Source organism: Podarcis tiliguerta, assembly GCF_965153285.1.
Source record: "Podarcis tiliguerta genome assembly, chromosome: 18".
Taxonomy (NCBI): domain Eukaryota; kingdom Metazoa; phylum Chordata; class Lepidosauria; order Squamata; family Lacertidae; genus Podarcis; species Podarcis tiliguerta.
The window spans coordinates 12,129,002-12,155,563 of NC_139551.1; the positions used below are offsets into that span (position 1 = coordinate 12,129,002).

The following is a 26,562-nucleotide window of genomic DNA, read 5'->3' on the forward strand; positions in this document are numbered from 1 at the left end:
TCGCAACCTGCAGCGTCCGCAACCCACAGTGCCGCATCTGCGCACGCACGAGTTGCGATTCGGCACTTCTGTGCATGTGCAAAGCGTGATTTAGTGTTTCTGCCCATGCACGAGCGCCGAAACCTGCAAGTAACCCGTTCTGGTACTTCTGGGTTTCGGCATGCCCGTAACCTGAAAACACACAACCTGAAGCATCTGTAACCCGAGGTATGACTGTATTCAGTTGGGGGGGGGGCAAAAAAATATGGGACTTGCAGTACAAAAGAAGCCCGAAACTTTGGCATCGGTTTGGAGGTGGTCCCAAATTTTGATGCTTAAGAGAGTGACGGCATTGAGAAGCAGAGCCAAGTTATCCAGATCTGGTGTGAAAATGGCAATGAGGTGAGGGGTCCCCCCAAAAAACACCCCCCAACACACACTGCTCTCCGTCCTCCATTTATTACCTGTCTGGGCTGCGGCCTTTGAAATAGGCGTGGATGTATTCCGTGAAGGCCGTTGCCACGGGGAGAGCGCCTTGCGAACCCAGGACAACGGGAGACGGGCCCCGCGAGACGCCTGCCAGAAAGAGAGCAAGTCAAGCGATCACGGGGGAAACGCCAGGGAGTGGGAAGCGAGTCCCAAGGAGATCAGGGGTATTGTGGAATGGTAGCACTGGAGGGGAACCCAGGAGTCATCTAGCCCGACCCCCAGCAAGGTAGGAATCCTAGAATTGTAGAGCTGGAGGGTTGTCTAGTTCAACCCTCTGCAAGGCTGGAATCTTTCCCCCCCAACCAGAGGCTCGAACCCACAACCCAGAGATTAACCCAGAGTCTCGTTCTCCAGCAACTGAGCTATCCTGGCTTGGGTGGGGCAATTAATTGCACATTTTGTTCAAAACCCAGTTAAAACTATTTTGTTTGATTCAACGAAACAAAGGAACTGGATCTGAGGATATCAGCTTTCCGAAGTCAGACCGCCATTGGCACCTGCTGCCCCCCAGGACCCCTAGGGAATCCCACCCACCCTGAGGGGCGCCAGCACCCACTTTGGCTTAACTGAAGGTGAAAGCGGGGGGCCCCCTTTGCGTCAGTCACCCCTTAAAGTCATTCTCGTTTTCTCTGCTGTAAAAAAATTAGGGCATTTTGAAGAAGCCGGGGGCCCCTGAAGCATTTCCCGTTCCTCCTCCTCCCCCCAGAAACACTCTGCGACTGTTGAGCAATGGGGCGAGGCCTCCACAAAAGAAAGCCGTGCGCCCACACGCCCCCTAACCCCTCCGCCCCCTCCGCGGGGCACCTACCGAGTCCCGGCTGCGTGGCCATGAAGAAGGCCCGCTCCGTCATCCCAGCCGAGCTCTGCGGGGTCGACAAGGCCCAGAGACGCGAGGGGCTGAGCGAGCGAGGCTGGGGGCACAGCGAGAGAGATGGGCGGCGTGTGAATTATGCAATGATGAGCATGCTTATTGTTCTGATTAATAATACCACTTCTGACGACTCACAATCGTTTCACCAACAACCTGTTCCCAATTCTATAGGGCTTCTGTTGCATTTGCAATGTTCTCTTTTCTAAATCTTATTTATTAATTTTTCACACACTCACACAAAAAAATCTGAACGTATTTTAACATAAACTGTAAATTACTTGATCCATTGACTTCCTATCCCCTTCTTCCATGGTTTCCATATTTACCCTTAAATCACCTGTGCTCTTCAATATGTGCAATCTATCCTATTTATCTTAATATATTATCGCTGTTGCTCACAGTTCAAGTCCTGCTTGTGTTTTTATCTCACTTTAGTTGTTCTTTAAATACTTTCTAATATTTTCTGTCGGTCTTGCCAGTTCCGCATACTCCAGCATTTTCAAAAGCCATTCTTCTTTGCAGCAAATTCTTATATCTCATCCGTACACTTTACAAGCTTTTCCTTGCAACATGATTCAGAAATCCTTTGCAGACTTTATTTTATCATACCCTAAGTAGGCCAGCCTTAGTTAATGTTTCTCAGCCTCTGGGAGCCAAAAGCAGAATGGAAAAAAAAGGGCTCAACTCAACTCTGAGAAGGCTTGGATCGTGACGGAACAAGACTTCTACCCCAAACCTCCCCAAATTAACCAACCCGCAGTTTGCTAAATTGGGGGGCATCTCTGCACAACAGCACATCCCCCCCCAATCGTACGAGGAAACACAACTCTGTGTGCACAGGTGGGTCCGGGGTGTGTGGGGCTCACCGTGTCGCTGCCAGTTGAGACTGCCGAGGGCCGTTTTGCGCGGCATCGCCGAGGGGGGGCCACCATGGGGGTCAATCCGGGTGCAGCGGACGGAGGGAGAGAAGCTGCAAGGGATAGAGAATAGGGGGTTGGTTGGGATAATCAAGGATTGGGATAAGCAATGTAAATAAGTATTGAAAAGAGAGAGAGCAAGAGAGAGAGCGCTTTGTGGCCATGTGGGGGGATTCGCACCCAGCTCTCTCCGGTGCTCTAAATCCTGTCTCTCCATCCATTCATTCATCCATCCATCCATCCATCCATCCACAATCAGTTTGCCCAGCCATCGTTTATTGGGCCATTAAGCAAAGCTCAGACCGCAAAAAAAGAAAATGCAGAGGCCAATTGTTAATCGTTAACCACAACGAGGTTGAAAGAGCTGTGCAAGATTTGGAGCTTTCGGAAATGAGATTTATTAAGGCCTTCAAGGGAGAAGACGCCCTGGAGGGATCAGACAGGAAACCACGTTGTCAAAGGGGATCAATGGCACCTACGTGATCATCAGGAGGAAGCGAGAGGATCTCAAGCTCTGGGCGTTTGCCAAGAGAGCAGCCGCGCCCTTGAGAGGAACGGAAGCACCTGTGAGACCCGAGGAATCCATGACTATAGAATTGTGGAATTGTAAGGGACCCCCAAAGCTCATCCAGCCCAACTCCCTGCAATGCAGGAATCATAGCTCCAGAATCCCAGAGAGATGCCCATCTGCTGGGAAACCAGATTGTCCTGCACAATCTCCTTTGCTCTTAATGTTTTCCATGAAAATCATGTTTTTATCATTGACGTTCTGGAATGTGTTTTTAATGTTGTAAAGCGCCCTGGGGTCTCCTGATAAAAGGCAGCATATAAATTGAATCCAATAAATCAAATAAATGACAATAATAATATTACATTAATACTGTGAGATGTGGAAAACTAACTTTTAAAAAAAAGAAGAAGACAAAAACAGCTTCAAAAAGAGAAGAAAAAGCAGGAAGAGAGTGAAGAAAAGGGGGGGGGGAGGAAAATGGGAAGAAGCAAGACAGAAAGAGAAAAGGGGCATCTGATTTTCCTTCCGGCGGTTACATAAAAAAAGGTTATTTAAGGCATTCAGTCCAGAGCAACATCCATCTTCTCCGCTGTCAAACAACATTTCTTCTCAATCCAAAATCATTCATTACCTTTTCCCACAAAGTCCAAAAGCGGTTTCCAAATTATTTTTATTAATAATAATAAAAAATCCCCCTTTGTTCCGAGACTCTGGCCAACTTCTTATTTCTGTTGCCTGTAATAAATCGGCCAATTGATTGATGGATGGATTGATAGAAAACCCGGACCTGTCAACCCAGACCTTTCATTCCCCACCTTCTTTTAACTGATTTCTTATCCAGTGATCCAAAATGACGGGGAAAAAGAAAACGAGAGTGCAATAGACACTAATAAATATATGGTTCTTATGGATATGAAGGCATCTAGGATTTCATTCTCCACTGCAGAAAAAGACGCGTCTCGCACCCAGACCCGAAGGCAACAGATGAGAAGGGACCTGACCTGCGGCATGGATCCTGGCAAGAGGAAATGGCAACTCACCGGGGTCCGACGGCACGTCTGGGGGGGCGCCCTCCAGGTCTCTGCCCCGTGGCGCCCAAGGAGAAGGGCTGGTGGAGTCTCCGCTGCTGGGGGGCGCTGGGGACGAGGAGGAGGAGGAGGCCGAGTTCGAGGAGAGGCAGCTGTCGCGCTCGCCCCCCCGCGGGGGACACTCCCCAGCCGACCAGCCCCGCCGACCCCCGGGGGCCGCGGCCTCCAGGAAGGGGTCGCTGAAGGGGGACTCGTGCCGGCCCGGGGGGGGCCCGGGGGGCGCCGGGGGCCAGGCCGAGACGGAGTGGGCCCACTCGGGGAGCTCCTGGGAGCCCGGCTGGGGGAGCCAGGGGTCCGGGGTGTCGTCGGCCGGCTGGCAGCAGCGGGGGCCGTCCTTGGGGGGGCGCTTTCCGGGGGGGCTCTGTGGGGTGCCAGGCCGGGGGCTCCAGAGGCGGGCGTCCGGGGAGGGGCCGGTGGCCAGGTGAGACGGGGAGTCCAGGCCGGAGTCTTCCACGTTCTCGGGGGACGAGGAGGAGAAGGGGGAGGGGCTGGAGGCCAACAGGTAAGAGCGGGGGGCTGCGGGGGGGGGGGAGAACAATAAATAGACATTTATATCTATATAGACAGATAACGATATAGGTATCAATAATAATAGAGATGTCAATATCAAAATCAATAGGCATTGATATTTATATATCTATAGATCTATATTGAAGTTGATAGATAAATAAATATAGATAGATAGAGGTAGACAGAGATAGATGTATTGATATATCAATATAAATATCTGTATAGATCTAGCTATCTATATCTCGATACAGATACACCTTTAAACGACATGGCTTTCTGCTCCTCCCTCCAAACTTCCCAGTCTGCTATTTGTCTACACTTTGGCCACATTTAAAGCCCTGTGATCCCACTGTCAACAGAATCCTGGGAGCTATAGTATGTTCATGACGCCGTGAGTTGCTGGGGAAAACCTTTCCCGCTCACGGAGCTACAATTCCCAAAGTTCTCTGGGAAGAGAGGTTGGCCGTTAAACGTCCCTTTGATGCGAACTATGAGGACTAGAATCTTACTTTATTTGCATGCAGAAGGTCCCAGATTCATTCATCCAGGAAGCTTTGGGAGAGAGAAATGGTTTCTCCAAAGAATCCTGGGAGTTATAGTTTGCTAAGGGTGCTGAGAGTTGCTAGGAGCCCCCCCCCCCGCAGCACCCTCTCCCAGAGTGACAATCCCCATTAAAAGGTAAATTCCTTTTCTCAGGGAACTCTGAGAACTGTAGCTCTGGGAGAGGGTGCAGGGGGTCTCCGTCACAAACTACAGTTCCCAGGATCCTTTGGGGGACACTACAGATGTTCTAAGAGGCATCACGGTCCTTTCATAGCATGGCATGAATGTGGCCTGAGTGACATGCCCACTGGGCTTCCCGGGAACCGTAGTTTGAGAAGGGCGCTGGGAGCCGTAGCTCTGCGAGGGTTAAACCACGGCTGCCAGGATTCTTCAGGGGAGGAAGCCAGTTCTTTCAAGCGGCGTCACAGCGGTGCAGATGTGGCCCCAGAGAGGACCTGGGGGAATCGGAACACTGTAGAGTTGGAAGGGAGCCTGGAGTCATCTAGCCCACCCCCTGCAATGCAGGGATGCTGGGGACATTTTCCACCTGAAAACTCCTCGTTTTCGAAGGCCGACTCCAGCGGGGGCCCAAAGAGGGCGCTGGCAGGGAGAACGTCGGGCTCAGGTTTGCTGTCACAGCTGCGGAAGAAGAAAACGCTGGACTTGAGAAACTGTGATCTGAACAAGGGCAACAAAATTGATGGAACTGGCCATCTTTCAGTGTGCCAGCACCGAGCCTGTGGAACTCCCTGCCTCTTGACACCAGCCAGGCGCCTTCACTCTATTGTATTTGGCACCTGCCGAAGACGCTCACATTTAGACAAGCTTAGAAAGTTTGAGTTTGGAGTTTTGGTGCATTCCGTTGTGCCCTTTCCCTTTCTGTATGCCTTTGGTTACGGCTGCAAATTTTCCAGCAGTGGTATTGTTGTTTTCTCTCTTTTGCAAACTGCTTTCTGTAATCGAGCAGTAATAATAATAAATAATAATAATACATGCTTTTAAGTGACTTTATGTCACGAACCACCCTAAGGTCTATAGGTATAGGGCGGTTTAGAAATTTAATTAATTAATTAGTCACTTTAATTGTTTTTTGTACCTCCTACATCTGAACGGGGTACAAAAATATTTGTGGGTTTGTTTGTGTTTTTGATGTGTGGAAGCTGCCCAGAGTGGCTGGGGCAACTGAGTCAAATGGGCAGCACTGGCCTCAAGTGGAAGGGAGTTCCGCAGGTGTTTGCACGCAGACCCAGATATCAGAGTGCAGAGTGGAGTCTGCTCTCCGAAGAGTTACCTTGTCATATGGGTGCCAAAGAGAGGTGCCTGCGAGATGCCAGACTTATCCCCTGTGCAGAGCAAATTGGAAATACATATTTAGAGAACCGTAGAATTGGAGGGTTTGGGGTCCCCCCCTAGTCTCCCCCCCCATCTCCCCCTTTTTCTCACCTGGGGCAGGGGCCGTGTCAGAATCCGTCTCGGCTGAGGCCGAGGCAAGTGCTTTCAGGTGCCCTGGAAAAGAATCAAGAAAACCTAAGAATCGCCAGCCAGACGCCCCCAAAGGAAGCACCCATAAGCAGGATCCAAGTGCGAGAGCAACTCTCCCCTGGGATCCAGAAGCATGGCTGCCCTGACAGCAAAGGCAGAGCCATCCTGGCTAGGAGCCCTCGCTGGCCCCCTCCTCTTCCATGCTTTGGTCCAACCCTCTTCTACAGCCATCCAGTGGCAGGGAGTTCCGCAGCAGCAACCCTCTCTCCCAACCTCACCCAAAGAGTCTGAGACAGAGCACTCACGGGAAGAATGCCTCTTCATTGTGCACTGCGGAAAGAGGGGAGAAAGGGGAGAGGTCAGGAAGGTGCTGTGGCCCCCCACCCATGCTCATAACCATCGAGATCGGGGGCAGGCCCCTACGGCTGCCTTCCTCCCTGGGTGGTTTATTTATTTGTTTCATAAAATTTACACTGAGAAGGCAGGGAAGCTCAAAGCCATTTGGGGAAAGGATAAAGTGATCAGTCAGGAGAATATGCAGCCGTCAATCAAGATCCAAACAAAGATGTTTTTTCATCCAGGCGTCAAGAAAAAGGTCAGGTTGGCACCTCAACGAAGGTGGAAGAGGCGTTACGTGGCAGATGGGGCTCTGGAGGGCACCACGTCGCCAAGCCCGGGTCTAGAAGAAAACCTTTGCCCTCCCAGACCCCCTCCCTCAAGCAGGAAGACTGTGTCAACCGGGCGAGACCACATCTCCCCGTCAGTCCCAGTGAGACACTTGGAGGACACAGATAACGGCCGCCTAGGCTGCCTGGGAACCCTAGTGTTCTGGGAACCATAGCTAAAATCTGGATTCAAGGGGAGGCGGGTGCCAAGGTCTTTCTGCCAGGCCTGCCACTTCCCATTTCTCTCTCTCTCACCCCCATGCTGGGGGGCAGGATGAGGTTCCCCACGGAGGCCTTGAGCTGCTCCACGGCCGCGGCGCTGCTGGCCCGCTCTCGGGGCTGCACCGGCTTGATGCGGATGTAGAACTTGTGGGGCTCCTCATCGTCGTAATCCGAGTCACTGGAGGAGCAGAAGCGGGTGGGGTGTTCACGTGGGGAGACGGAGTCAAGGGGCCAAACGGGGGGCAGCAGAATCACAAAAGTTGGAAGGGACCCCAAGAGTCATCCAGCCCAACCCGCTGCAATGAAGGAATATTTTGGCCAACCAGGGGGCCCTGAAGTTTTTTATTAGATTTTCACAACTTTAACCAATTAATTTCAAATTTCAGATCTATTATACATGTCTCATAATTTGGCTTCCCACTTTCCCTTACACACATCCCTTTTACATACTGCATAATATCACACATTTTGCCTAATACAGGGAATCACAGAATTGGAGAGCTGGAAGCCCCCCCAGAAATCTTCCACCCAAGTTGGGACTCGAACACATGGCCCTGAAATCAAGAGTCTCAAGCGAATGAGCCATATTCCTCCATTTCATATATTGCCATGGTCCTCCCATTGCTCACATTTCAAATCCTGCCTGCAATTTCATTGGGTTATGGTATTATTATTATTTTGCAAATAGCCAAAAACAGCTTCCGCTTTTGTGTCAATTTATCGGAGCTCCTGGGTAAATTCATGTCCCCATTGACTCTTCCCTGGAACAAGAGGAACAGTCTTCCCCATTGGACTCTGGACACCCCACCTCTCCCCCTATTTCTGAGACACCCCTCCCACTCCCCCCCCCCAATCTCACCCTCCCCCCTTAGGAGGAAGAAGACCCTGCAGCCACACATTCCAAAGGATATCGTTCTGATTTGTTTCGGGCCGGACAGTGAAGCCTTCCTCGTCCACGTCGGGGGGCTGAGGAGAGAAGAGAAGGAGCAAAAGTTTGGGGTGGGAGCCTCTCTTGGGGCAGCATCTTCCTTGGGGTTCAAATATACCCCCCCCCCAAAAAAAAAATGGGAGGAGAGACCTAGATGTGAAACCTCATGGATTATTTGCTTGCAAAAGATGCATCATTCTCTGATCCGTAAGACTGGAACCCAGGACCCTCTGACTCCCAGAGCCAGCTGGCTGCTCTTTCTTTCTTTATATTTTTTAAAAAAAAACAACTCTATTGAAGGCTTTCAACATATTGAGCTGAAACCCAAACACGTTTATGAAAAGGTCATAAAAAGCAATATAAAAATAGAAGAACAAGAAAGAGCCATTGTTTAACAACTATTATTATTATTATTATTATTATTATTATTATTCCTACCCTGCCAATCCAGCTAGGTTTCCTCAATTTGTACCCTAATTGCATTTTTTCCATATAAAAAAGGCTCTTTTCAAAATCCTTTTAAATAAACAGCAGTTACTCTTTAAGCACAGTAGCAGTTTTTAGGACCTACCTAGTAAACTGTTTAAACTGATTTTAATAAATGCTGCAATCTGCCCTGGGAATTATGGTGAAATTTGGGTAAGGAACCCAATATATATTTCTCCTTTTATTAAATCAAAATTAATACAGTCTCCACAAAACAACAACAACATAGAATTAAGGTTAGAAATCAAATAATAATTGTAAGTTTTCATTAAATTTCTTAGTCGCCCTTCTCAAAATGGCCAAAAGTGACTAAAAGAGAGATAAGACAGATAAATTTACTTGTTACTTATTAATCACCTTCCACAGGTGCCCAAAGGCTTAACACCAAAGAACGAAACAGTGAATTTTGTATTTTAAAATGATGCGTAAAGAATCCAAATAAATGACAGCAATAATAATGATTAATCATAGCAAAATAGCACAGGCTAGTAAGGAATGGTATTGCACTATTCAATTTATCCTGTGCCAATTTGCCAAATTGATGATTTTTGTCGTTTTTGAATTTACTGGCAAGCTCTGTATTTTATATATAAAATTAAATTTCAGAAATGCTGTGCTCTGTATTTCAATATGCTTTGGACACAGCTCATTGTGGGAAAGCAGCATAGAAATGAACTCAGTCAATCCATCAATCAATTCTCAGGAGCGATGGAACATTCAGTGGCAGCTTAAAAAGAAAAGAAAAAAGCAGGAAACGGAATGGAGTAGCTATGGGGAGGGACTGGCTGGCTGGCTCCTGGAATGGCCCTCAGGCTGGGGCATTAGGAGAAGACGGCGACACTTTCCTGTGGGTCCTGTTGGCTAATGATAAATATTACTCACCCCTGACTCGGCATCTGGAGATTCCCTGGGCAAAAGGAGAGAGAGAGAGAGAGATTGAAGCGCATGCGCAGACTTGGGGAGTGAGATCGGTCTCTGTGGTCGGGGAGAAAGAGGAGCAACTCACACAGAGTCCCGCTCCCGTTCTTTGCGGCTCAGGCCAGGGATGCGGAAGGCTTTGCTGCGGGTTCGCTTGGGTCCTGCAAGAAAAGAGGAAGCCCCTCCTTGATGAAGAGTGCTGTGGAACCCAAAAGCTTGCACACTTAAAAAATCACAATTATAATAAATGCCACAAGCTTTCCGAAGTCCTTTATAAAAGGGTCTCTGGACGTTATCACACGCCAAAAAATCTGGCGGTTCCTCCAGGTGGTCCCACGCACCCCTCTTCCAACCTGGCTGGATCTGGGGTGCTGCCACCCCACGCTCAGACGTACTTGCCTTCCTGCGCAGGAATGATGCTCAGCTCCTCAAAATCCAGCGGTCCTACGGGGAGAGGAAAGAGGGCAATAAAGGGGAGGGCAGAGGCTAAAGGCGTGTGGGTTAAGGCAAGCCAAGCCAGAGAAATGTCCTCATTTCACGGTTCCCGGTTGCAGGATCCGGGCGAATCCATCTGCTGCAGATTCCTGAGCTGCGGCACCTACGTTTCTGGGGGCTGGACTAGATGACATTTGGGGGACCCTTCCAGCTCCACAATGCTATTATTCTCTCAGAAGTTCAACCCACCCGGCGGATGCCGCCCGGTCCCTTTGCTCTCGGCGAAGTTCCGCAGGAGGGTCTCCACTCCGATGTTCTCCATGTTCTGCTTGAATTCTTCATGGACCTGCGGTTGGGGAGGGGGGAGAGGAGACAAGGTTGAGGCCAGGACGGACCCCCCACGGACCCCCCCCACAGCACCCAGGGGTCCTCTGGGGGCGCCCAGCCCAGTTGCCCTTGCTGCCGACCGGCCTCTTGTGGGGTCAGGTGGGATTACCATGAGGAATTAGGAGCAAGCCATTGTGTCTGCCATGAAAGCATGGCGCTGACTGCGCTTGGGACATGGACAATAATTTCTGATCAACTCCCACAAGCCTCTGCACCTCTGCCCATTTCCTCTACTGCCCATTTTCTTTCTCTCTGCCTGACAGGCACGCATCAGCATTCCAAACACAGGCCAGTTGTTCACCAGGCACCTGGCCATAAAGACAGGAGGCAGCTTCTCTGGTGTACCTCTCCTTGGTTTTGTTAATCTAAGGGCCAGGAGGAGAGTTCACAAGGAGATGGTCAAGATGCCCGTCTTTCCGTGCCACCCTTACTCTCCTGTTTATGCTTGTTTAGGACCTCCAGGGTTTGCGAAAAGCATTCCTCCTTGATTCCTATTTTATTTACTCCGAACTACGTATGCATGCTGAAGTAAGAAATCATTTCTTTGCAGTTAACAGGATTTCTTCTGATCTAACTTTGTTCCCACGTGGGGTTTTCAAAATGCTCAGAAGAAATCTGACTGGTTCTTACAAACACTGTGTAAAAAGTTCTTTTGTGAATAAAACAACCTGGGCCGAGGGGGGGGGGGGGGACACTTGACACTTCCAGAGTCTTGCTGATCAAGCCTTGTGTGCATTTTATTAATCAGAGTCCAATCCTTCCTTGCTTTGGGAACGCAGCAGCCTCTCACCTGCCCGATCTGGACGTGGGTATCTTCCACCGAGTGGACGTAGGAGCCAATCAGGACCTTCATCTGCTCCAGGTGCGATTCCTCCACCTCCTGCAGGCGCTGGGGGGGGGGGAGGGCAGAGAGGAGGCAAAGCAGCAATGGGGGATTGCGGGGGGGGGGCTAGATGACCCTCAGGGGTCCCTTCCAACTCTACCATTCTATGAGAAAGGCTCAGGAAAGGGCCCCCGAAACCATGCAGGGGACGCAGAGACAAGGAACGTGTGGGGATTTTGCGAGGCCACAGCAGGGCCTGGCCCTGACGCCTTCAGACATGGAGGGAACCACATAAAAACTGGACCATCTAGTCCAGCCTTCTGTTCTCCCAAGGGCCCGATCCCCCAATGCGAAGCCCACAAGCAGGATGCGAGCTCAAGAGCATCCAAGTTGGCCATCCCTGCCTCCTGTGGGAGGGAGTTCCACAGTTTAACAGCCCTTCCTTTCACCCTTTCCCAAATCTTCCAACACTCAGCTTTGTTGGACGCACACCAGTTTTCACAGTGGACCCTACGTGCTTGCAAGAGAGGAGGAGCCCTCCGTGCCAGGACTGCCTTCCAGGGAATAGAAATTCACAGAAAGAATTTCTGTTTTTTCAACCCCTTTCCAAAGATCTCCCCCCCCTCGCATCCCAAAGCCAGGCCACCTGCGGCAAGGGGGCTGCTCCCATCCTGCAAGGACTCTGGGTGCAGAGAGAGGAGGAACGACCCGCTGCAAGGATTCGCACCCGGGGAGCCCAGGGGGGGGGCCAATCTTGGAGCAGATCGCCAGGGCCCATTCGCACTCCTGGCCACACTGGGAGGACCCTGGGGTACCCTCCGCCCTCCACTGTCACCCACCCAGCCCCCCGTACCACAGCGGAGTCCAGCATCTTCTGCTGAAAGTCATTCCGCGCTGCGTTGTACTTCTCCACAGCCCTCCGCAGGGCCTCCACCGCCTTCCGCGACTTCAGCTCGGCCTGCCGAGACCATTAGTATTATTATTATTAAAAATGGAACATCCCCTTATCCCCAAAATAATAAATAATAATAAATTTCTATTTATACCCCACCCGACCCGGTTCAGAAAACCAGGCTCAGGGTGGCTAACAACAAATTTAAAACACTTAATTGATGCAACAAAAAACAGCATAAAATACAGTATAAAACGTGAATAACAATAAATTCAGAATGCAAAAATCAGTTTAGGGGGAAAATCCCTCAAATAAACATTAGATGTTTATTTAGGCAGGGCTAGCTGGCTAAATTAGTCCTATTTGGGCCAGCGGGGAGACCAGGGGAGAATTAGCTGTGGGATCCCAGAGCGGGTAATCTTCATAAAAGGGGAGGAGGAGGGAAGGAAGGGGAATAAAAGATCAGGCTAAGTTCAAATTGAAAGCCAGGTGGAATAGCTCTGTCTTACAGGCCCTGCGGAAGGAGGTTAAATCCTGCAGGGCCCTGGTCTCATGGGACAAAGCATTCCACCAGGTTGGAGCCATCACTGAGAAGGCCCTGGCCCTGGTGGAGGATAGTCTGACTTCCTTAGGGCCCAGGACCTCTAACCTAGGATTATTCATGGACCTTAAGGTCCTCTGTGGGGCAGACCAGGAGAGAGTCAAAATAAAAACCTCAAAAAACCATTTGCTCAAAAAATTCTGAATTGGCTAGTGGAATGGGGGGGGGGAATGCTGCATTCTTTCAGGATTATCTCTGCACTTCTAATTAAATAGCTGAGATTCCTGCATGGAGGGGGTTGGAGTAGATGACCCTTGGGTCCCCTCCAACTGAGGATGATGATTCTGTGGTTCTAGGACTGTAACATCCTCAGGCCTGGCAAGCGCTTTCGTGGGAGCACCTTCCTTCTCTTCCCTACCCCGTTGCAAAAAAGGAATAACCCACATTTGTACCCCAAACTGGGGGATTCCCTCCCCACAGAGGGACATCAGGGACCTTCTTCACACACAGGAGACTGAGCTTTTCGCCCCAGCCGTCAGCAAGAGAGATCAGCAGTTCCCAAACTCCCCTTTCCCACCTGCGGACCCCATGGAAATGCTGTTGGAATGGTCTGTGCTGTGCAACTCTTAACTGTACTTTGGGGTGGTTTTTTAGTGTTTTCTATATGGGATTGTGGGACGTGGGTGGCGCTGTGGGTTAAACCACAGAGCCTAGGACTTGCCAATCAGAAGGTCGGCGGTTCGAATTCCCGCGACGGGGTGAGCTCCCGTTGCTCTGTCCCTGCTCCTGCCAACCTAGCAGTTCGAAAGCACGTCCAAGTGCAAGTAGATAAATAGGTACCGCTCCAGCGGGAAGGTAAACGGTGTTTCCGTACGCTGCTCTGGTTCGCCAGAAGCGGCTTAGTCCTGCTGGCCACATGACCCGGAAGCTGTACGCCGGCTCCCTGGGCCAGTAAAGTGAGATGAGCGCCGCAACCCCAGAGTCGGCCACGACTGGACCTAATGGTCAGGGGTCCCTTTAACTTTACCTTTACCTATATGGGATTGTGGCCATGCAGCTTCTAGGAGCCACAGGTGGAAGCTGGGCCAACCACCCCAGGAGGAGCAGGACTTGGCCCTCATCAGAGGTACCCCCCCTCCCCTAAAAGCCCAGATAGACAGATAATTAGTAGAATAGTTCAAGAGATGATGAAGAAAAAGAGATGATAGCTAATCAGTAAAGTAGATAATAGACAGCTGATTAATAAGATCAATGATAATTAGTAAAAAAGATGATTAATTAGATGAATGATAGATGATTAGTAGAATACATAGGTGATTAATCAGGAAGAGAGATATATGATAGTAAACTAGGTAATTGGATAAACATGATTTATTAGTAAGACAGTCTATAGCTAGACAGGCAAAAAGGCACCGACCAACACAGAGAGGGATGAAGCGAGGACTCAGCCTCCGGACTGTAAATTGCTTCAACTGATTGTAATATACCAGTTAAAGTGTGTATCTGAAGAAGTGTGCATGCACACAAAAGCTTATACCATGGGTAGGCAAACTAAGGTCCGGGGGCCAGATCCGGCCCAATCGCCTTCTCAGTCTGGCCCGTGGACGGTCCGGGAATCAGTGTGTTTTTGCATGAGTAGAATGTGTCCTTTTATTTAAAATGCATCTCTAGGTTATTTGTGGGGTGTAGGAATTCGTTCATTTCCGCCCCCCCCCCAAAAAATAGTCTGGCCCCCCACAAGGTCTGAGGGACATTGGACCGGCCCCCTGCTGAAAAAGTTTGCTGACCCCTGGTTATACCCAGAACAAACGTAGTTGGTCTCTAAGGTGCTCCTGGACAACTTTTGTTATTTTTTTATTTATTTCAACTGCGTCAGACCAGCACAGCTGCCTGCCTGATTTCAACATGGTATTTTAACACTGCACTCTGCCCTGGGAACTGAGCGCAAGGAAGGAGTGCCATCTCCCCCCCCCCCCTTCTCCACATCCACACGGATCCCTTTCGCAAGATCACTCAAACGTCTCCTCTGACGACGACCTGGGTGTGCAGGCCCCCTCCCCTCTTCACACACAATCTCCCCCCCCCCCGTTGCCCCCCAGGGTCACCTTGTCAATCTCCTTCTGGCTGCCCCCTTCTCTCCGCAAGCGATCCAGCTCTTGGCAGCGGCTGCTGTACGTCTCCTTGGCTTTGGGGAGGTGCTGAGCGGCTCCTTGCAGGATCTGGACCGCTTCCAGGGTCCCGGCCACCTCGTCCTTGGACTGGCAATGGGATGGCCAGGGTGGGGTGGGGGTCAGTATTGTGCTGAGCTGGTCAGGCAGGTTTATCCGTGAGACGCTAGCCGGCCCCCACATCCCCCCAACGCGGCCCCCGCTACCTTCTTGTGCGCCCGCAGCTGCTCGTCCCCATAGCGCCCGATCTCCTTGATCAAATCCTGCAGCTTCTTCACCAGCTCCGCGTGGCACAGCGCCAGCTTGTCCGACGAGATGCGGAAGACCTCCCAGAGGGGGGCAAAAGTCCTGGGGGGGGTTGGGGGGGCACAGAGGAGAGAAAGGAGCCCAACCGGAAATGTTAATCCACATCTGCTTCACTTGCCATGCAGTTCACTGGCCCCCTTTCCACAATTTTAGCCGTTTCTGCCCCTTGCATGTTTTGTATTGCTCTGTTCCCCCGCTCCAGGAACGGAAAACATTCTGTGAGGAGCTATAAAATACTGCAAATGAAGAAGAAGAAGAAGAAGAAGAAGAAGAAGAAGAAGAAGAAGTAGTTTTACTGTTTTTATATTTCATTGGAAACTGCCCAGAATGGCTGGGGCAATTAATTAATTAAATCCATATGCTGCCCATCTGACTGGGTTGCCTCAGCCACTCTGGGCAGCTCCCAACAAAATATTAAAAACACAGTAAAAATTAGACTTATCTATTGCTCTTCATCCTCAGATATAAGGGGCAGTTCACAGAATAAAATACAGGGCAGAAACAAGAAAATAATTAGAAACAAAACAGCAAAACAATGCCCCCTCCCCCGATCAGATGGGCAGGGTACAAATAATAAAACGTTGTTGTTAGTGCTTTGGGGGGGGGGGAGTGCTGGTACTCATCCCTGGGGGTCCCTCCCGACTGCGGTTCTGTTCTCTAGGGCTCACCCCAGCTGAGTGCTGTTTCCGGCCATCTTGGACATCTTGGCCATAGACTTGGCATAGGTCTCCTCTACAGCCGCCCTGCGGAGAAGAAGGGAGCAGAAGAGGGGAGAGGAAGAGGAGGAATAAGGAGGGTTCTGGAGCGGGATCTTGAAGAGCCCAAGCATGTCTGAAAAGCCCTCGTGGATCACAAGGAACCCTCTTTTAAAGCCACCTACGTTGGCTCCTGTGGCAGGGAGTTCCACAGTTAATAACTGCAAGCTGCATGAATTATCTGCCCTGAATATTCCAACATTTGTGGGGCGTCTGCCAGTTTAGGTATTCCTACAGAGGAAAAATCCTTTCCTCTCTCCACTTTCTCCATGCAATGCAGGGCTCTGATCAACTCTCGCAACCTAGGAGTGGATCACTTCCAGGTTTTCTACGGACAAATTTAGTGATATTTGGAAAGTATTTATCGAAACATATACACAAGGGATACAATAAGTCTATCTATCTATGTATTATATATTTTAGTAATCCCATTTCTATTTTAATGACATTTCACTATTGCTGATATATTGTGTTTTCTCCTTTTCTTTTTTCTTCTTTATACTAATCTGTAAAAAAACATCTCTCTCCCTCTCCCTCTCTCTCTCCCTTTATAAACTTCTACCTCTTCCTTGCTTTTTCTCTGAACCAAAAAGTCCCTCCTGGAAGAATTGCTCCAACCATCCCTTGACCATTTGAAGAAGAAAAAGAAGAAGAGTTTGGATTTGATACCCCGCCTTTCACTCCCTTTAAGGAGTCTCAAAGCGGCTAACAATCTCCTTTTCCCTTCCTCCCCCACAACAAACACTCTGTGAGGTGAGTGGGGCTGAGAGACTTCAGAGAAGTGTGACTGGCCCAAGGTCACCCAGCAGCTGCATGTGGAGGAGCGGAGACGCGAACCCAGTTCCCCAGATTACGAGACTACCGCTCTTAACCACTACACCACACTGGCTCATTTATGGCTATTTTCACCTTGACCGCCTCCCAAAAAAGGAACAGGATCGAGTTCTTATAATTTCACTCCTCCGGGAAAACAGAGAGTGGGTGGGATTACCTGACATAGCACTGGAGAGCAAAAAATGAAGAACCTGGTGGGGTTTTTTGGCATGCAATTGAAGGAAGATGCTTGATGCTGCTTAGGATTCTGCACTTAGAAGCTACCCACTTAGAAACATACCTGGCCACTGATTTGGGTGATTCACCTGTCCAGCTGGGACCTGGGATCAAGAGAAGTGCAGCTCTGCCCCCCAGTGGCTACTGGAGGAGACACAAAGCCATTTCCTTCCCTCCTGAAAACACACTTTTGCAGATTTAGAAACCCCATCCATGCCGGATTAGGAACAGAGGCTTCCCAAACACAGATTTGGGGTACTGGTCGGTTAAAAAAAGAGCAACACCTGAGATTTTCCTTGCTTTGCAATATTTCTCCCCCTTAAAAGAAATCACATGGGAATGAACAAGCACCTGGCATGAATTTTGCAAAGGTTTCTTTGCTTCTGTTGAATCAACCCAAGGAAACTTTTATAAATCCGCAACTAGGCTTGATAATCCAAGAACACTAATATTCTTTTCTTGGGCTTATTTTAACCCCTGTGCAACTGGGGCAGCTCAGCATGACTACTCTAAATCTTAGAGTCATGGGTTCGAGCCCCATATTGGGCAAAAAATCCCTGCATTTCGGGGGGTTGGACTAGATGACCCTCGTGGTCCCTTCCAACTCTACAATTCTAGGATTCCATGATTTGCTTGCTCTGTGCTGGATCCAAAGCTTCGACAAACAGAGAAGCGAGATCTGCTGGGGTGCTGATGCTGGGAGCGTTAATCTGTCAACTAATCTGCTTTAGTTGAGATTCCTGCATTGCAGGGGGTTGGACTAGATGACCCTCAGGGGAACCTTCCAACACTAGGATTTTATGAGCCCCTCCATCCTATGCTCAGGCTCTTATCCACGTGCCCATTCTGCAATTCTGTTCTTCACATTTTATTTCCCAGCTGTTATAGCATCTGTTATGTATACATCACAAAATGAAATTATTTCATTATTATTTATTCAACTTATATACCGCCCTTTATCAAAAGATCCCAGGGCACAGTGCCTCCTTGCAAGGAGGGCGGGGATCTCTGTTGCAGCAGAAAAATAAAGATCTGCCTTGCTTTGTCTGGATCCCTGCCTCCATCCACTCTTCTCCAGCCAATAACAGACTTAGGGAGTTTGGCTGCAAAATCCAATCCCAACAATAAAAAATATTATGAAATGAAACATCTTTGCCAAAAGGAAACAAAAAACCTCAGGCAAGCTATGGGCGAGTTACGGAGAAGAGGTCTTGCAAAGAGATCTCCTTCAGGCCGGCAGCTCAGCTCTTGCAAAGTTGACCCCCAATTGTAGTGTCAGGGAGATTTGCAAACCAGGGCTCTGTGAGCAAACTGGCAGTAGGAAATTGGTGCTTTGATAAGTGGGTTTGCAGACTGCGGGGGGGGGGGGAGGAGGAACTGGACGGAGCTCTGCCCCCCCCCCCAGCCGTCAGTACCTCTCCCGCACGAAGTCCGCCAGCTCCTTCGCCGAGATCTGCCCATGCTTCATGTTGTGATAGAGGACGTCAAAGCCATGGTTCTTCTCGCCCTGCAGTGAAAAGCAAGAAGGCAAAAATGAGGCGTGGCTCCAGAATAACGGGGGCTGCCCTGCCAGGAACCAACATTTCAGGGACCCAAAATACTACTTTGGAGCTGTCTCCCCCCCCCCCCCCCGTGGGAACTTGTAACCTTGGTTGGAGGAGCGATTTGGCACCTGGCTTATATATCTGAGTTTCTCACGCTGAAACCAGGCGGATTACAGTAAATCTGTGGCTTTTAAAACTGTGCATTGCAAAGTTACTGTTTTGCTTGTTATTCTGCAATGCATTTTTGTAGCATATCACCCAGCAAAGGGCAGCGCAGAAACATAATTAATAAATGCTCTGTATTTTCCAACTCCCATTGGCGCAGCCCCACCCAGAGGGACACATCCATGCACCTGCCGCACAGGTAAGGCCAACAAGCAGTTTTTGTCCTTTCTTGGGTAAGAAGCCTCGTTGCCATCCAGTGACGTCTGCATGCGCATTTTGAAACAGGATGGGGCCTTTTTATCCTGAAGCCACGTGGCGAGAGGGGCTTGAGCCCAGTTTCGAGTTGGCTTGTGAGGGAGCAGCAGCAGCCAAAAAAAGCTCATGTCACTTCTTAAATCTGCGCGCCACCCTTCACTGGAAGAGCTCAGGGTGGTGCATATTCTGGGCTGCATCCGCCGAAGCATAACGTCCAGGTCAAGGATGTTGACCAGCTGGAATGTGTGCAGAGCTGAGATATCTGCATGGCAGGGGGCTGGACTGGATGACCCTCAGGGTCCCCCACAGCTTTATGACTCTATGGAGAGAGAGAGAGAGCTCCCCCAAATCTACCCTCCCTCTCCTTTTAATGCTCAGCTTCCCAACCAGCCTTCTCCCCCCCCCCCCCCGCTCTGTGCGTGGAGCCTGGGTCTCTGGGGGTGGGCTTCCGCTCTCCCACCCATCCCTTGTCAATCACAACCCCTCCCCACCCGCCCCCCCGCACAGCAAATCTCCCTCCTTGGCATTCCTCCTGGGGAGATGGCAAGGTGTGTGTGTCCGCGGTCGCTAGGCAACCCGCCTCCCTGCAGAGGCGGCTTTGGCGTTGATGGCTGAGTGACAAAACAGGTCCTGTGCATTCTTTTTCTGCATCCTTCCATGCCTTTCTGAGCCTTGCAAGGTGGTTGCAAGGCCACGCCCTGTGGCAAGGAGTTCCGGAGGGCACAGAAAGAGAGAAGGCAGGTTGGAAGCCTTCCCAGGACGCAAGCAGGTCCACTGCTCCATCGCAACGCGGTGTTGTCTGCCCTGAGCGGTTTAGACTCAGGAGGACAGCCCCAGCAGCCTTTCCCCTTTAAAAATAAAGCAAGATCCTGGTCCTCATCATTCTGAACAAACACTTGGCTTAAAGAGAAGAATCAGAAGCTGCCTCGGACCCAGCCAGACCTCTGGGTCCGTTCAGCACAGCAATGCGGACCTTGACCACCAGCAGCAGCAGGTTGTCAGCATCAGTCATGGCTGATTTAGTTGAGATACCAGGGGGTTGGACTAGATGACCCTTGGGGTCCCCCCAGCTATATCATTCTATGACCCACAGTGGAGATGCTGTTGGGGATTCAAAGCAGCTGAGCTGCCATCCAGCCCCTTGAAAAACAGAGGGAGTCTCCAGGGCGGAGAAGAGACTGTTGAAACAGGGAAAGTTTGCAGTCCTCATGAATCTGAACAAAGGACTGCAGAGCTGCTGCCGGTCAGTGTAGTCACTACTGGCCTTCCTATTTGAAATCCACCCTTTTATTCAGGCACCTTGGCTTTCCTTCTTAAGGGGAGGGGTGCGACCCAGTGGTTTTGCAGAGACGTTGCTGAGCCCAGCAGCTTAGATAATCCGAGCCTTGCTTTCCTTTTGTTCAAACTAAGAGAGGCAGTGTTGCGTAGTGGTTAGAGTGCTGGACTATCACCAGGGTTCAAATAACCCCTGCCCGGCTGCAAAGCCTCTCCCAGCCTCTCTGACCTCGCAGGGTCATTGTGGGGCTCCACAGAGACCTGGGAGAAGCCAGGGTTTGGCTTGCTGGGGGAGGGGGGCTGGCCCTGCCCCCCTCAGCCTGACCCACCTTGTGGGGCTGGAAGGGACCCCAGGGATCATCCAGCCCAACCCCCTGCCATCTTCTGAGGAGGGAGAGAGGGCCACTTCTGCCCCCCCGGGGCTCGCTGGGGAGGAGAAAAGGGAGAGATTTGCTGCCTGTTCCTCCGGCTGTTTTGGAATCTCCCAGCTGCATCCGCAGACAATGGCGCCTGCCACCCTCCCGCCCCCCCGGGTGGCACCACCCTGACGCCCGCTCTGTTTACTTGCGGCTGGCACTGGGTGTCCCGGGAGTCACAGAGAGGAGCTGTTGTTTTGTTTTGTTTTGCTCACGTTGCTTGGAGGGCCTTTGACCCGCAACACGCCTGAACTCAAACCCGGAGCTTTTGAGTCGGCAGGTGGCTTCACGCAGGACGCAGATCCCGCTAAGCAGCAAACAGAGCACCCCAGCCCAGTATCCTGCTGCCGACAGGGGACAGGCGCAGGGGAGCTTTCGAGAGGAACAGAAGCTGCTTTGTTTGACTTACGTTTACCCTGTATTTTATGAACTGCCCTGAGATCTTAGCATGAAGAGCAGGATATAAAATGAATTAAATAAAATTAAAAAAATAAAAGAACCTCCTTTCTTTTCCTGATTCTTAGTCAAAATCTCCTTTCTTGTAAGTTGAAGCCATGGGTTCCAATCCTACCCTTCAGAGCAGGAGAAAACAAGCTTTCTCCCTCTTCCATGTGGCAGCCCTTCAGCTATCTGAAAATGGCTCTCAGTCTCCCCTTTTCCAGGCTAAACACCCCCAGCTCCTTCAACCGTTCCTCATCTGGCTTGGTTTCCAGACCCTGGGTCATCCTGCACTGCTCCTCTTGCTGCTCCGGTGAGTCTTTGGGAAGATGGCTCCCCCGTCAGGCCCAAGGAGAGGGGCCGACAGGCACACATACTCTGGGCAGCAAGGGGCAAAAATGGTTTCAAATGCTTTAAGTGTTCTTAATCTACTGCACCTCCAATGGTTGTTGTTGTTGTTGTTGTTTTTAAATATTATATTATTATATTATTTTATTTCTGTTTGGGGTGGGACAAATGTTTAGCCATGGTCAGATCACTTCCTGGTGCAACTGGACTTCTCCGCGACCCTTCCCCTCTGCAGGGAGGTGGGACCAATTCGGATGATCCGCCCCCGCCACTTAATGGATCCAATTGGCTTCCAGAGAGTGGTAGGGGATGCTTTAGCCCATGTTGCTGGCCTGGTGGCCCATAGGAATGCGGAATTAACCAAGGCTATTGACTGCCTGGCTCCAAAGCGCCCTCTCCGACTGCATGGAGCCCGGACAGCCCCGAGGTTTTCCCCGGAGCTGAAGGCGATGAAACAATCATTGAGATAGCTAGAGCGCCAGTGGCGGAAAAGGCATTCTGAATCAGACCGGGCATGGGCTAGAGCTCAACGTCGAGCCTACCAAGTGATAATGGTGACGGCGAAGAGGACCTTCTTCACTGCCTTATTGCATCTGCAGAAAACAGCAGCAGGAGACTCTTTCAGGTGGTTCGCAATCTACCAGAACCACCTGTACCACCGGGGCCTGGTAGGGACCCCAAGATCTCCTGCAATGCTTTTGCAAAGTTTTTTGCAGATAAAGTCGCTCAGATTCGGAAGGACGTAGACTCCACCGTGGGAGCAGGGCAGGGCGAGAGAGTGCTAGAGTTCTGTCTGGTCCTGTTACACGGGATCAATTCCAATCTGTTACCTCCGAGGATGTGGACAGGCTGCTTGGACAAGTGAAACCGACCACCTGTCTCCTGGATCCTTGCCCATCCTGGCTCATAAAAGTGAGCAGGAAGGGCTGGGTGATGGGCTCTGCGGGGTGGTGAATGCTTCCCTCTGTGAGGGAGCCTTCCCAGACCCGCTGAAAGAGGCGGTCATTAAACCGCTTCTTTAAAAAACATCTTTAGACCCGGCCAATATGGCCAACTATCGCCCAGTCTCAAATCTTCCATTCTTGGGCAAGGTGATTGAGCGCGTGGTTGCTGAACAACTCCAGGCACGCCTGGAGGATGCAGACCATTTGGATCCCTTCCAATCGGGATTCAGGCCTCACCATGGGACTGAAACTGCCTTGGTCGCGCTGGTCAATGATCTCCAGCAGCCTAGGGACAAAGGTGAGAGCTGTTTCCTAGATCTGCTGGATCTCTCAGCGGCCTTTGACACCATCGACCATAACATCCTTCTGGACCGTCTAGAGGGGCTGGGAGCTGGGAGCACTGTTATACGGTGGTTCTGTTCCTTTCTCCTGGGCCGTGTCCAGAAAGTGGTGGTGGGCCCTCACTTGTGGGGTGCCTCAGGGTTCCATCCTCTCCCCCATGCTTTTTAATATCTATATGAAGCCGCTGGGAGAGATCATCAGGGGGTTTGGGCTGGGTGTTCATCAGTATGCAGATGATACCCAGCTCTACCTCTCTTTCAAATCAGAACCAGTGAAGGTGGTGAAGGTCCTGTGTGAGTGTCTGGAGGCGGTTGGAGGATGGATGGCGGCTAACAGATTGAGGTTGAATCCTGACAGAAGTACTGTTTTGGGGGGACCAGAGGTGGGCAGGTGTGGAGGACTCCCTGGTCCTGAATGGGGTAGCTGTGCCCCTGAAGGACCAGGTGCGCAGCCTGGGAGTCATTTTGGACTCACAGCTGTCCATGGAGGCACAGGTCAAATCTGTGTCCAGGGCAGCTGTCTACCAGCTCCATCTGGTATGCAGGTGAGACCCTATCTGCCCGCAGACTGTCTTGCCAGAGTGGTGCATGCTCTGGTTATCTCCCGCTTGGACTACTGCAATGCACTCTACATGGGGCTCCCTTTGAAGGTGACGCGGAAACTGCAATTAATCCAGAATGCAGCAGCTAGACTGGGGACTGGGAGTGGCCGCCGGGACCATATAACACCGGTCCTGAGAGATCTGCATTGGCTCCCAGTACGTTTCTGAGCACAATTCAAAGTGTTGGTGCTGACCTTGAAAGCCCTAAATGGCCTCAGCCCAGTATACCTGAAGGAGCATCTCCACCCACATCATTCTGCCCGGACACTGAGATCCAGCGCTGAGGGCCTTCTGGCGGTTCCCTCATTGCGAGAAGTGAGGTTACAGGGAACCAGACAGAGGGCCTTCTTGGTGGTGGCACCCGCCCTGTGGAACGCCTTCCCATCAGATGTCAAGGAAATAAGCAGCTATCCTATTTTTAAAAGACATCTGAAGGCAGTCCTGTTAGGGAAGTTTTTAATATTTAACGCTGTATTATTTTTAACACTCGATTTGGGAGCTGCCCAGAGTGGCTGGGGAAACTCAGCCAGATGGGCAGGGTATAAATAATTTATTATTATTATTATTATTATTATTATTATTATTGCATCTAAACGCCATTAGATGGCAATGGGGCCGGTCTCTGTGCCGTGGCTGCTTTCTCTCAGTGGCAAACAGAATGTCAGAGCTGTCTGCTCCTCCCATTCTCATTTGCCCATCTAAGGTAGACTGACTCCGTCCATGGAGGCTCCATTTAAGAATCCCAAGAAACGTAAGGAGAGGCTCCCCAGAAGGAGCAGGATGCGGCGTCCCCCCACAAGTGCCACCCCTCCCCAAACACCCCCCACATCCAGGGGTTGTATATGACATTTCCCCCGAGAAAATATCCCCAGACGCAGAAGTGTGCCTCAGCCTTCAGGGTTCCTCCCTCTGCTCTAAGCCGTGACTCAGACGCGCGTTGCTCATTTTCTTCATTTTTGCAGCTCGCTATTCCGCTACTGCTGCTGCTGTTCCTACAACCAGCTCATTCGCCTCCCTTTGCTTGCCCCGGTTTGCAAATAAAAAATATGACTTCTTTGCACAACGCATTTATCCTGGGAAGGCGTCATTAATTGCAGATAGAGACGGAAAGGCCCCAGTGTAAACAGATCAGGAGAGAGTTGGCAAAATGAGTTTTCCATGCACATCAGGGAGATTTTCTTACCCAGAAATGCTCTGCGAAGTAAGACATCCTGCCAGCCCGGGATGGAAGCCTCCTTCGTCTCAGCTTTTGGAAACCTAGAATGCAAAAGAGATTGGAAGTAACCAGGAACAATGACACACACAGAGAGCCCTGGGACGAACTGGGGATGGTGGGAGTCGTGGTCTAAAACAACCTCAGGCTGACGAAGGCTGGAATCGGGAGGAAGACGTGCGAGGAAGGCTCAGGGCACGACAACCCACCGGCAGCTGCCTCCGCCTTCCCCAGCTCTGCCTCGCCTTGCACACCAGAGACAAGCCCCTAGTCCTCAGCGAGGTCTGGGCCTGGAGGCTCCACAAGCAGAACAGAGCTACTGTGGATAACAGCCAGCAACAGCCTTCCCTGGCTCCATGGATTTGTCCCATCAAATCGTAGAGCTGGAAGGGACCCTGAGGGTCATCCAGCCCAACCCCCTGCAAGGCAGAATAGGCAGCTGTCCCTTACAGGAATCAAACCTGCAACCTTGGCATTATCAGCAGCACCCAATCCTCTTTTACCAGGCAGCGTGCGAAGATCTCTCGTGCAAGGTGGGCGGAAGTTCCCCAACCAGGGGGCAGGTGGGGGGGGAATGTTGCTCCACATTCTCTGCATGCTGAGGTGGGTTGGACTAGATGACCCTTAGGGACCCTTCCAACTCTTTGATTCTATATTACATTACATTATATTATATTAATTTCTATTCTGCCCTTTCCCCCAGGCCGGTTCTCAGGGTGGCTTATGACAAATTAAATAAAATATAAAAAAGACGCAAAAAAAATATGAAAGATCACCATTTAAAAGTAATGTTCTGTTCCGTTATTGTTTGCAGTTTGTGATCCATGCAAATGAAAAGCAGCATAGGAAAATGAAATGAAATGTGAGAGAATTAAGACAAAACTAAAAAACCTCCACAATTTTTTTAAAATTGAGATATTAAAAATGCCACAGCCCTATGAAAAGCCCTTCCTTAACTGATTTATTGATGGCATTTCTCCGGGGGGGGGGAGTTTCTCCTCCCTCTCCTCATTGGGCCCTACAACAACCCTACAGGCAGGCCCAGCAGGGTGAGCAGGGGGGAATTCGAACCCTGGCCTCTCCCAGATCTGACTCCTGCACTGCGACAGGCGGGTGGCTCTCTCGGGAGCCCAGGCGCCTGGCCTTCCTTTTCCCCCTTCGGAGAGAGCACAACTTCTCCCCTCCCTGAAATGCAGACATCCTGCAAAGGCAGTTTCACCCTCCAGCGCCGGATGGAAACAGAAAAGAAAGCGCAGGAAACGGAAGAATTGCAAGAGAAAATGGCCACGTTTGTTGCTGCCCTTTAGCACACTGAGGTTTGAAGCCGGGTGCTGGAACCTGAACCCAGGACCCACCCTAGATTTTAAACAGCTGACATTTGCAAGCCAGACCACGTGCCAGCCCTCCTAAAAGGGAGAGGACCCAGGCATCCTGCTCTAACCACTCATCTCTCCCCCCCCCCCAGTACTGTCAACCTCCTGCAACGTCGGCCCAGGAGTGTGCATTTTGCAGAGAAAACCGTTCTGCCACTCACCCTTTCTCGGAGGGAAGTCTGCCCTCTCCGAAGGCTCATATTCTCAGTTCCTGCTCACAAAGGATCTCGCGGGAAAGCACCCTGGGGTGCGGAACACAAGCAAATAAAGGGAGAGCAGGTGATTCGAACCCAGTTCCAGTTTTGCTTCTGTATTTCTGCAACACCGAAAGCAGAGAAACAGAAGTGGAGATAAGGGAGTGTTGAAAATCCTTGTGGTTCCGATCTGCAGCCACGCTCCACAACCTCCCTTGCAAACGCAGCTAATTTGTGTGTTTTAACGGCTTCTTGTTAATTGCCTTTTTTGCAACGGTGACAAATATCAGCCGCCAGACCCTCCGATAAGCGGGAAAAGGATCTCCCCGGAGGGCGTCCAGAGATTAAATTTTAAAAAGTAAATAAATGCACATCCTGCAACGGGGTGGGGTGTGCATGGGTTAGGGCAATTTAATTTTGGAATTGAAGGATGGTAAGAGTTGGAAGGGAACCCTAGGGGTCATCCAGTCCAACCCGCTGCAATGCAG

At 50.6% G+C, this 26,562-nt stretch overlaps 1 protein-coding gene across 2 annotated transcripts in view; it reads right to left on the reverse strand.

The window, feature by feature from the left end:
- FCHO1 (FCH and mu domain containing endocytic adaptor 1) overlaps positions 1-26,562 on the reverse strand; it is a 36,724-nt gene that overhangs the window by 6,506 nt on the left and 3,656 nt on the right. Inside the window, exons 1-22 of one of the 2 annotated variants that reach the window (XM_083421427.1) lie at positions 26,042-26,105; positions 24,478-24,551; positions 18,382-18,473; positions 15,830-15,904; positions 15,062-15,203; positions 14,793-14,945; positions 12,108-12,212; positions 11,222-11,320; positions 10,294-10,390; positions 10,009-10,053; positions 9,698-9,770; positions 9,574-9,598; positions 8,189-8,243; positions 7,311-7,486; positions 6,696-6,720; positions 6,352-6,414; positions 6,200-6,251; positions 5,456-5,547; positions 3,808-4,371; positions 2,206-2,309; positions 1,277-1,379; positions 444-555 (exon numbers count right to left, since the gene is read on the reverse strand). In XM_083421427.1, the coding sequence (XP_083277553.1) occupies positions 444-555; positions 1,277-1,379; positions 2,206-2,309; positions 3,808-4,371; positions 5,456-5,547; positions 6,200-6,251; positions 6,352-6,414; positions 6,696-6,720; positions 7,311-7,486; positions 8,189-8,243; positions 9,574-9,598; positions 9,698-9,770; positions 10,009-10,053; positions 10,294-10,390; positions 11,222-11,320; positions 12,108-12,212; positions 14,793-14,945; positions 15,062-15,203; positions 15,830-15,904; positions 18,382-18,473; positions 24,478-24,504 (2,279 nt within the window). In that variant the 5' untranslated portion in view covers positions 24,505-24,551; positions 26,042-26,105. Of the gene's footprint in view, positions 1-443; positions 556-1,276; positions 1,380-2,205; positions 2,310-3,807; positions 4,372-5,455; positions 5,548-6,199; positions 6,252-6,351; positions 6,415-6,695; positions 6,721-7,310; positions 7,487-8,188; positions 8,244-9,573; positions 9,599-9,697; positions 9,771-10,008; positions 10,054-10,293; positions 10,391-11,221; positions 11,321-12,107; positions 12,213-14,792; positions 14,946-15,061; positions 15,204-15,829; positions 15,905-18,381; positions 18,474-24,477; positions 24,552-26,041; positions 26,106-26,562 lie in introns of those variants that run through there. The other variant, XM_083421428.1, reaches the window with a different exon arrangement.